Here is a 12,269-nt window from a genome sequence, read left to right on the forward strand (position 1 = left end):
CGTAATTTGCACTTAACAAGAATGAAATTTGGTACCTGACATTAGATACTACTCAAAAATACCTCTGTCAAATTTTATCGAGATCGGTTCAGATTATTATATATTTATCCAGTATCAGGTTTATTGTGCACCAAATAGCTAATATCAACAAATGACCTGAATTTTGGCAATTACAACTGGATTCATCCTAGAGACCAGTACTTTAAATTTAGTGTAAATCGATTCAGATATAGCTGCAGCTATAGCTCCAACATATATGATTTTTCCGATTTGGGGTTTAAAGTCCATCACAAGTGTAATATTTATTCCACAACAATGCTCTTTGGTATCAGAAACAGTTTTGAAATAAGTGCATCAAATTTTGTCAAGATCGGTGCAGATTTGGATACAGCTCCCATATATATCCTAAATTGTGCACGTTTTATCCGATTTAATGTTTAAATGCTTCATCCGATTTAGGGTTTTAAGTCCTCACATGCGGAATATGCACTGTAAAACAATGATATTTGGTACCAGATGTTTTATAGAGCTCGGAAATTCCTTTCTTTTTTCTCGAAATCGGCTATGGTGTGGATATAGCTCCCAGTATCTGAACAACTAAAAACGATTTGTGCACTTACAAAGACTTTTATTGAATTTTATTTATTTAATTTATTTTTCATCCGAATTTATTTTAAAACCTTCTCAGAGTCATAATATATACCCTGAAAAAATGCATTCGGTAAATTTAGACGATATCGATTCAGAGTAAGCTATAGCTACACTATATTCAGTCTGTATTAGGTACAGAAATTTATTAATACACGAATTTAATTTTTAATGATTCTAAATTTACAAATGTACACATTTTAAATATATTGGTATACAGCATTCTTGCTACGCCAAATATAGATTGTAATTTATCACATATATTCTGTAACACATGCTAATTGTATAACATATAATTGTAATTTACCAATCTATTAATAAATAATAAAAATAATAATAATATTCAGTCTATCGCCCATTCAAACCCCCTCCCCCCCTACTTTTTAATAACGTTCACAACTACAAATACCCAATATAAACGTATATTTGTTTGGGAAATTCTTGGTAAATTTTCATAGGCCCGTTTTTATATCCTACAACACTATGTGTTGGGGGTATTATAAGTTTGATTGGGCCAGAATTTATGTAACACCTCGAAATGTTTCCCATATAGGAAAGTATATATGGATCTTCCTAGCTCGCCGATCTGAGTCGATCTAGCTACGTATGTCCGTCCGTCCGTCTGTCCGTCTGTCCGTCTGTCCGTCTGTCCATGTTAATTTGTAATCCCGCTACAGGTCGCAATTATGGCCCGATCCTTACGAAATTTTGCACGAAGGTGGGGTTAGGGTTAGAATAGAAGCCTATTCCTTTTGGAGATGATCGCCAAATTTTTAGGTGTTGAAATGGACCAAATACTGAAAAAATGTCGGATTTTGCAGTAGCTATACAGGTCGTAATTATAGACCAATCGACGCAGAATTTCGCATGTAGTTTGAGTTGAGGGCGGGGAAGAAGCCTACCAATTTTGGGTGGTCATCTGATAATATTTAGCGGGTAAAATATACCATATCTTTTGTGTTGAAAAAAAAAATCAAATTTTTTCATTAAACCGCGAATATTTTAAATCCCGGCTAAATCACAAGGCCATGACAAGGTTACTTCTGACCTTTACATTGATCGGATATATAGCAAAATATGTGTGATATCAAAGAAGATATGCTTGAAAGATCTCTTATATGTCGAGAACGGCTTAACTGATTTCAACAGTTCTCATTAATTCAGAATGGCCTCCTGGCAGGAAAGATAAAACGTCTAAAAAAATCGCATAAAAATATCTCTCTAAATATGAAAATATTGATTTTGTAACATTTCCCATATTTTTTCAATTTTGTCATATTTTTGGCATATTTTCATTTTGAATTAAATATTGGGTAATATTTCTACCGCTAACAAAACTAAGTAGTTAGGATATCATATACAGATCGCATTTATGGCCAGATCCTTACGAAATTTTGCATGGGGATAAGATTAGGGTCAGAATAGAAGCCTACTCTTTTTGGAGATGATCGCCATATATTTAGGGGTTGAAATGGACCAAAAACTGCAAAATTGCCAGCAGGACGTGATTATCGCCCGATCCTCACGCACATTTGAATGGGGGTTACCGGACATTGCAAAAGCCAAGCAGTTTTGAATGGCCATCCATAAATATTCAATATGTGAAATAGTTTGCCAACTTTTGTAGACAAAATACGAAAATGTCCATTCCAGTGACTTTTTGGAGAATTCTCAAATACAGGAAAGACGCACTTCTGACTATTTCGTTAGTGCTGATTTCGTTGAAGAATATAGTCAAATGTCTGTATCTCATATAGATGCGTTTCAGACAAAATCCAATAATAAATGTTAATCTTTTGCCACTTCTGAGGGATATAGGTCTTTGGGAAATATGGGTTCCAGATCTAGGAAGACCATTTAAGTGCAACATTTACCAATAAATTGGAAATGAGGAAATTAGTTTAAGTTGCTATTATTCGAAAATTAAAGAACGAAACCTGATGGGTTTCTTTTATTATTGGTCACTATATCTTGAGGAATTCTTTCGAGTATCTCGCCTATATAAACTGTATCGTTTATTATAGTGCTGTAGGGTATTTAACGGTCGGCCCCGCTCGACTGTAGCATTTGCTTACTTGTTATATCTTCCCTTTATAGTCCACTTTTGTTATCCCTTACTTTAGGAAAAGTATTTATCCTTCACTTTTCCTTTCGCAATTTTCCTATCCACATTATTACATCTTTCCATTAAATTATATGCATTTTGACAGAGATGTGGCAAGCTTTATGTAAAAGTAACTGGTAGTCACTGCATTTTTTCACAATGGCATCTTCATTTTAGTTTGAAAATAATAAACAAAACAAATTTGTAATTAATTTCGGGAAATAAATTTATATTTTAGTTCTTCAATATAAAATAAACGATTTGCGTTATTAATTTCTTTATTTAAATAAATGTTGTTGTTATTGTCATATTATCAATATAAAATATGGCAACATGAATTCAGTAAACTTTACATTAAAAGATAAAGGGAAGATGGTCTGGCCTTTTGCTTATCGGAGAGTTTATATTTAAATGAGACTTGTAATAACGAAAAACGATTTATGTGTCCGACAACATTACTTTTTTATCTATCTGAAAGATGTAATAACCGGCCATAGAGGTGTATGGTGTCATAAGGATAAGCCCCCCCCCACTTTTGTCATTTCCTTACTGGTTTTAACGCGTTATAACTTTAAATGCTTCAAAATGTAGTTCAGCACCATTAAATCTATTTCTTACTTTTGTTGCCATTTCCACGCGGTGTTATAAATCTCTTGTAAACCAACTGTAAATGATTTCTTATTCTAATTTTTCTTTTTTTTACATTTGATTAAATAAATTGTGGAAAAAAGGAAAGTAAAACTAGTTTTTATCTTGATATTGATTTCAATCCAATTCAAAAGCCAAATTCTTCTATTCAAAAAAAGCTAAGACAAAAGTAAACAATCTGCACGATAACAGATCGAATTACAAAACTTACAAACTAAAGAAAACAAAATGAAAACAAAACGTTTGTGTTTCTCTTGTGGACCTTAGCCACCGCCGTGGACTTCATCAAAATGAAATGGAGTGGAAGTGGCGAAAATTTGCATTTTTTTACTGCTTGCTTTCAGCGATTTTCCCGTCCAAGAGAAAAACAAACGCCCAGCAAAGTTTAAAGAAAAAACAAAAACTTATAATTATAATGAGAATTTTTGAATAAAATCTTCACCTAAAGGACTTCCACGTGCACCGTAATCTCGTGATGGTGAACGATCTACTGTTGGTAATTCCGTTAGTCGTCTGGCACGACCCGGGCTTCGAACACCAGAGCTTGTTACAGGATTGTAATCGTCTCGTGACATAATATGCCGCGGTAAGGCCGCGGTTTAAATTTGCTTGGGTGGCAACGCTTTATGCTCGACACTCTCTTTGCTTGAGGAGTGGTGGGGAGGTATTACGGCTGCTGAATCCGCTGATGGTGGTCAGACGCACACACACACACACGCACAGACTCTTTGGTCCACTACCTCAACAATGTGAAAACGCCGAATATTTTGTAGCGGTTCACTCTTCCTACTCTGCCTGCACCACAACCACAATCCACTCACACTGTCGACGCCTGTCTTGGCGAAGGAATGAAGTTTTGCGTTTTGCGTTTTTTGTTTTGAAGTTTTGTTTGACAAGACACGTTGGATGGAGTTCTTCTTGTGTGACTGATTGACTGACTGACTGTCTGATGCAATGGCGATGTTGCTGTTTGTCTTTTTGTTGTTGCTGTTGTTGTTTTGCAAGGTGAACGAGCAAGCCAACAGCGAGTGAGTGAATGAAAGACGTTTGCAATGTGTCGCATCTGCAAACACAGGAAGAGAAGAACAAGAACGAGATGAAGAAAGAGAGGGGAAGAGAAGAAGAGATACAATATATGTAGTAAAAAACAAGTACACATCAATGAACTCATTTGCAGAAAACATTTTTTAGGATAATTATGATGTTTCTTTTTGTAGCTGTAGCTGTTGTTGTTGTTATAGTTGTTGTACTACTTATTTATCTGTTTGTTGGCTGATTTTCCAAATGACGTGAAGTGGAGGAGTAAATGTGAGACGACAGCAAACAAACAAACAAGCAAGCAAGCGAACCAAAAAGGAAAGCAACTAGAATTGAACTAAAGCTGATGAATGGTTGGTTAGATGGATGGGTGGAGGCTGGCTGGCTGCCTGCTTGACTCTTCGGTTGGATGGTTGGTTGGTTGGGTGCCAGGTTGGGTGCCAGGTTGGGTGCCAGGTTGGGTGGTCAGGTGGTTGGGCTGTGTAGGTGTGTGTGTGTGTAAGAGAAAGGGAGTGTGTGCATAGCAAACAAAGCAGACTAATTTTTCTAATTTAAAATTCAACAATGCGATTGCGGATACGGATGTGAAATGTGAATGTGCTTTTAGATAAATTAGAATTGGTAATTTAAAGAGTTCTACTACTCTAGTTTTCATCATGGTCATCGGAATCATCAAAGGTGGGTGGATGGTTGTGCTCCTCTGTCCGGGTCACATTGCAATAGTACTGGAAATATGATAGGGGATTACTAGGTTTTCTGTTTTTTTCCTTTTTCCTTCAGTTCGTTTTTCTTCATTACTACAACTGATAAGGTGACAGGATTTGTGTGGTATCAATCATTTCTATGCCACTTTCCATACACTTTTACTTCAGTTGGTCTTTGTTGACATTTATACTTTCATTTAGTTTTGAATGACATTGCCCAGCAAATAGAAATCTTATCGCAAAATGTCATTATTTTATAATGGAGTGGATTTTTTTTAATTTCTTTCCGACAGTTTTTCTCTTCAGTGATTAATCAAATGTGACATTATTTTTTATGTGCAAATGGGGGAATATGATAAAACAAATAGTTATAATGGACCATATATATGCAATGTTGAAAGGTTTGGGGTGGGACATTTTCCACTAACTTAAATAAATCCATTAAATAAATTGCTTAACTCTATCTCGATGAAATCAAATTAAATTATTTAAATTTGGCTTAAAAATCGGAACATATACCCCTAAAATCCAATTCGTTTGGAAGATAGGATAATATCTCTCAATATCTCTTATTCAAATATTGAAGCTAAGTATATTGAAAAAAATCTTTCTTTAAAATACACTCTACATGGGCTAATAGTCCACATTAGGATTTGAATATAATTTAAATCGGATATGTACAACAAGTTAAAAAGCAGTAAGTTCGGCCGGGCCGAACGTTTAATACCCTCCACCATTTGCAACGAATTTGGAAATTTTCAAAAAATAAAATCCTTAAAAAATAGCCATTATATTGGGGTCTATACGACGTGGACATACATTGACATTGTTTGTTATAAGCCATTACCATATTCAAATTCGAAACTTGAAATAACCGGTGAATAATGTAGCTAAAATCATCAAAATATCGTATATAAGGAGGGGCCGTTAAATTGGAGCTGTGCGAAGACCTGGACCAGCATAGACAATTTTCTGTCACAGGCTGTAGTATCCATTACGAACTTCAAATACCACATCTCAAACAATTTCGGTGGGTATTGTACCTAAAATCGTCAAAATACCGAATATAGGGAGGTACTGATATATGGGGCCTATACGAAGACCTGGACCCGCACAGACAATTTTCTGTCACAGGCTGTAGTTCCCATAACGAACTTTAAATACTAATTTTCAAACCATTCCGGTGAATAATGTCGCTAAAATCAACAAAATACCGAATGTAGGGAGGTACCGTTATATGGGGGCTATACGAAGACGTGGACCTGCACAGACAATGTTCTGTCTTAGGGTGTAGTATCCATTTTGAACTTCAAGTACCAAATTTGAAACAATTCCCGTGAGTAATGTCGCTAACATCATCAAAATATCGAATATCGGGAGGTACCGTTATATGGGGGCTATACGAAGACATGGACTTGCATAGACAGTTTTCTATCTTAGACTGTAGTATTCATTATGAATTTCAAATACCAATTTTGAAACAATTCCGGTGAATAATGTCGCTAAAATCATCAAAATACCGAATATAGGGAGGTACCGTTTTATGGGGGCTATACGAAGACGTGGACCTGCACAGACAATTTTCTCTCTTATGGTGTAGTATCCATTTTGAACTTCAAATACCAAATTTTAAATTACTTCCGGGAAAAAGGTCGCTAAAATCATCAAAATACCGAATATCGGGAGTTACCGTTATATGGGGGCTATACGAAGACAGGGACTTGCACAGACAATTTTCTATCTTAGGGTGTATTATCCATTTGGAACATCAAATACCAATTTTGAAACAATTCCGGTGAATAATGTCGCTAAAATCATCAAAATACCGAATATAGGGAGGTACCGTTATATGGGGGCTATATGAAAACGTGGACCTACATGGCCCATTTACGAACTTAACCTACTGGAAAAATAAACATGTGTGCAAAATTTTAGCCACCTATCTCAATTCATTCGAAAGATAGCGTGATTACAACAGACAGACGGACAGACAGACAGACAGACAGGCAGACAGACGGACAGACAGACAGACAGACGGACATCGCTAAATCGACTTAGAATTTTACGCTGATCAAAAATATATATACTTTGTTGGGTCTGACATGAGTATTTCGAGGAGATACAAACTGAATGACAAAGTTAGTATACCCTCCATAGTATGGTGGAGGGTATAAAAAGGTTTTAAAAATTCGAAGGATTGGAAAAGTTCTAAAATAGTATTAAACTTTCAAAATAGTTCCACAACGTATTATGAGAACAGATGGAGCTAAAAACTTTTGGTTTTGGAAATGTGTACTATGTACGCGAAATTTTGTTAAGAGTTAATAGATGCATCTGGAATTTCGGAAATTTGTGTTGGGTGATAAACAGGTGGTTCAAGAAATGTGTAACACATGTGCTCAAAAAATATTTAATAGAACTATATTTGGTTCGATTTGGTGTTTGGTGAACAGATAGTTCTTGAAACCTCAAATTAGGTATTATGGTCGCTGTTAGTATAAAACTTGAAACAGTACAAATTTGTATTGCGATAAATTTTCGTTTCCAGAATTGAGATATGGAACGGTTTTATAAATGAGTACTACAGGGTGAGATGAAAAAACTGCAACCAACTTCGGACTGTTGTCATTTCTAAGCCACTCGTCCGACAGCTGTTAAAATTATTCCAAAGGCAGCTCACTATATTGTTTACAGGCGTACAGAGGCATTTCGGTGAGAATTTTCCAGAAAAAAGTTATTCGTGATGGAATTTAAGCGTGATAGTGTGATTTCTTTATATTTGGCTGGAAAACCACAAGTGGCTATTTACCGTGATACTGGTAGCGTAGTCCGACGTCAAGGAAGTGGACGGAAGAAAACAGAAACATCATCAGAAATGGTTCGAAAAGTAAAGAAGCGTCTTAATCGAAACCCGCGTCGCATTGACCGACAAATGGCTCGTGACCTGAACATATCGCAATATTCCATTCGGCAAATATTGAAAAATGAGCTCGGGATAAAGCCATTGAAATTCCAAAAAGTGCAAGAACTTACACCGCAACAGAAAGAAAATAGACTCAAAAGAACTAAAGAGTTGCTTCGCTTGGCCGAAAGTGGTGAACTGCCAAATTTGGTTTTCTCCGATGAGAAAACATTCGTTGTCCAGCAGTTTGCAAGCAAACGAAATGATCGTATTTACTTGCCAAAGAGGTCAGCTGAAAATGTGCACCTTCGGTTGGCCACCAGAACTCAAGCGTGGGCCGCCATTACAGCCGAAGGTCGCTCTCCGTTCGTGTTAATCGACCGTGGCATCAGAATAAATGCCGAATATTATCGCGAACATATTCTGGAGGATGTATTTAAGCCTTGGGCGCGCAAACTATTTGGCCGCAGACCTTGCACATTCCAACAGGACCGAGCAACGCGCAACCCAAGAATGCTTACAAAATTAGATTTCCTCGCTTCATATCCAGCACACAATGGCCACCAGAACTCAAACGTGGGCCGCCATAACAGCCGATGGTCGCTCTCCGCTCGTTTTAATCGACCGTGGCATCAGAATAAATGCCGAATATTATCGCGAACATATTCTGGAGGATGTATTTAAGCCTTGGGCACGCAAACTATTTGGCCGCAGACCTTGCACATTCCAACAGGACCGAGCAACGCGCAACCCAAGAATGCTTACAAAATTAGATTTCCTCGCTTCATATCCAGCACACAATGGTCACCAAAATCTCCGGATACCAATCCGTTGGACTATTGTGTCTGGAGCAAGTTTGGCACTAAAAAATACCAAAGTGTCGATCACCTCAAGCCAGGGCTTCGCCGGGGATGGGCCAAAATTCCGCAAAGCAACATTCAAAATGTATGCAATTCTTTATAATTGACGGAAATACAAATTTCTTTTCTGTGGCAGAATATGCTCGTCTTTAACGTTATCCTACGAAAGTGGTGATTTGTAGGAGAATTTTGAATAAATTCACATGAATTACAATCTATAAATGCGTTTTAAATGTTTATATATTCCTGGTGCTTAGGTATGGATGTGAAATGTGAATGTGCTTTTAGATAAATTGAAATTAGATTTAGGGTGTTAACGTATCCTGGGTTTTCATCCATGTTTTGAAAAAAAGGAAAAATTATATCCCATTGGTGGCACGCTTGAAATCGATTCAAACTTTCAATCAAAATAATTCTCATATTATTATTAGTATTGTTGTCGAGGACGATTATAATCTAAAATTTTGGAATTCAAAGGAATCTTATACTGAAAATTAAAATTAAACTAAAAACATTTTAGCATAAATAAAACATTTCGAAACCTTATTCCGAATAAAAATATTAATATGAACAGGTAAAAAAGCAGTAAGCTCGGCCGGGCGGATCTTTGAATACCCTCAACCATTTGCAACGAATTTGGAAGTTATCAAAAATTAAATCCGTTAAAAATTCGGTTAAAAATCTTTAAAATGCCAAATGTATTATTATTATTATTATTATTATTATTATTATTATTATTATTATTATTATTATTATTATTATTATTATTATTCAAATACGAAACTTGAAAAAAAAACTACGCTCAATAATGTACCTACAGGGTTGCCCATATTCGACGGACCCATCTGGCAACGCCATAACTTTTGACAGAGATGTCACATCGCTTAATGACATACCGCGTTTGAAGCGTCAGTCCAAGCAGATTTTTACCATGAACCAATACACGCCACACGAATGCTCTGAAATAGTTGAAATTTACATTCAACAGAAGATGTCAATTGTGAAAACTAAACGTGCTTTTAAAACATTAAAAAATGTGAGAAGTGCGCCTTCTAAGAACACCATTAAGCGTTTATACGAAAATTTTCGACTGGTAAGTCTCTTTCTAATCCGAAGGGGCCATATAAAAGTCGACCAAGCCGATCGGCCGAGAATATCGCTGCCGTACGAGCCAGTGTTGAGAGGTCCCCAAGAACATCCCAAAAACGCCGTTCTCAGCAGTTGGGCATGGCTCGGTCCACTTTACAACGGATTATTCGCATTGATTTGCATTTGTTCCCGTACAAAATTCAATTGACGGAAAGAATGTTGCCTGCGGACAAGCCTCGTCGATTGGAATTGGCCCAAAGGGTCATCGAAATGGACGAAGATGACGAGCAATTTTGGAACAAAATTATTATGTCCGATGAAGCCCATTTCACATTGAATGGGACCGTAAATAAGCAAAATTGCCGTTTTTACGCCACTGAAAATCCTCAGGAGATTCAAGAAGTGCCTCTTCATGACGAAAAAGTTTTTCTTCCAAAATGAAAATGGCCATGATGTTACCATCAATCAGGAGCGTTATCGCGACATAATGACCAATTTTGTGATGCCAATTATTCGTCGAAAGCGTATGAGGCAGTTCTGGTTTCAACAAGACGGCGCTCCACCGCACACAAGTCGCAGAACAATCGATTTTCTGAAAAATTTGTTTCCGGGCCGTTTGATGTCCAAAAGTGGTGATTTGGACTGGCCACCGCGTTCGCCCGATTTGACGCCGCCTGACTTCTTCTTGTGGGGATATTTGAAGTTAAAAGTTTACGTTAACAAGCCAAGGACCGTAGAAGAGCTCAAGGACAACATTCGTGAAGAAATAGCCGCTATTCCGACCGAAATGTTGGCAAAAACGATGGAAAATGCAGCAAAAAGGGCACAATACGTCATCAACGCCAGAGGCGGCCATTTGTGAAATATCATATTCAAAAATTGATGTAAACAAATCTACTTGGAACAAATTAAATGATTAACATTGCCAACCGCCAAATTTTTATTTTTTTTTTTTTGATTTAAAAAAAAAACATGGGTCCGTCGAATATGGGCAACCCTGTAAATTCGTCAAAACACCGAATATAGGGTGGTACCATTATATCGGGGCTATACAAAGACCTGGGCCTGCTTAGACAATTTTCTTTCATAGACTGTAGTACCCATTAGGAACATCAAATAGTTTATTTGAAACAATTCCGGTGAATAATGACGCTAAAATTATAAAAACCGGATATGGGGAAGTACCTATGTATGGCAGCTATACGAAGACCTGTACCGACATAGACAATTTTCTGTCATAGACTGTAGTACCCGTAAAGAACTTCAAAAACGAAATTTGAAACAATTCCGGTAAATGATGTGGTTAAAATCAGCAAAATATCGAATCATCAAAATATCGGTAGGGATAGATATGCGGGGGGTATACGAAGACGTAGGCCTGCATACTACCATATACTTAGAAAAAACTTATTTTGTGGTTTTTCAGACAATTTAATTGAACAATTTGGCTACAATCATCAAAATACGAATATGGGGGGTGCCGTTATATGGGGGCTATATTATATCGTGGACCGCTGTATCCCATCTTCGAACTTGAACTGCCTGCACACTGATCTATGCGAAATTTTAGCTTCGTATCCTGATTCGTTTTGACTCTAGCTTGATTACAACACACGGACGGACGGAGGTCTTTGTTAGGTCTACAATTATTACATCAATGAGTTACAAACGGAATGGCGGGTATAATGAGCACAACTACAACAACACTTCAATTACATAAAAATGACTTATAAACGTAATGGCCCACATAAAAAGGTAGTCAATCTGTATGTCATATATTGCATTTAGTTTTCAAATCGATAATCCATTGAATTACGAAGGCTATTACTTTCAATTCATCCTGTGATGTGTTTTTTTTACCATTTCCCTCCCTTACAGATCAATTAAAGTGGTTTTTTTTCTTAACGAACACAGCAAAGCAGGTCAAATGATAGTTCAACTGTCAAACTTGTCATTACATTGCCTTATGTGTCATAGTCGTCCTCGTCGTTGTCGCTGTCGGCAATGTCGCCGCCATAGTCCCTTGTAATACGAAACTATGTACAATACGCCCGATATCAAATATGTTAGGTACATTGTCTTACATTTAAATCTAATTGAATTCTCCTTGAAACAAAAAGAAGTAGAATGAAGAAGAAGAAAATGAAATGAAAAAACATAACATCGCGTTGAATATCTGCAAGGAATGTCGGGTCTTCAATAAAACAAATACTTCTGAAATGTTCCCCCAACAAAGTAGTGCATGTATTCAGATCATAGCTTTCTCTGCTCCCGCC

The 12,269-nt window shown here is 36.8% G+C and overlaps 1 protein-coding gene across 6 annotated transcripts in view; it reads right to left on the minus strand.

The window, feature by feature from the left end:
* The window catches only part of LOC101892489 (trichohyalin), a 282,665-nt gene that overhangs the window by 214,829 nt on the left and 55,567 nt on the right, over nt 1-12,269 (minus strand). For 4 of the 6 annotated variants that reach the window (XM_059120573.1, XM_059120571.1, XM_059120570.1 and 1 more), the window contains exon 3: nt 3,843-4,463. The exons of 1 other annotated variant lie outside the window; for it this stretch is intronic. In XM_059120573.1, the coding sequence (XP_058976556.1) occupies nt 3,843-3,975 (133 nt within the window). In that variant the 5' untranslated portion in view covers nt 3,976-4,463. Of the gene's footprint in view, nt 1-3,842; nt 4,464-12,269 lie in introns of those variants that run through there. One more of the 6 variants, XM_011293545.3, reaches the window with a different exon arrangement.

Source organism: Musca domestica, unplaced genomic scaffold (assembly GCF_030504385.1).
Source record: "Musca domestica strain aabys unplaced genomic scaffold, Musca_domestica.polishedcontigs.V.1.1 17, whole genome shotgun sequence".
In the NCBI taxonomy this organism is placed as follows: domain Eukaryota; kingdom Metazoa; phylum Arthropoda; class Insecta; order Diptera; family Muscidae; genus Musca; species Musca domestica.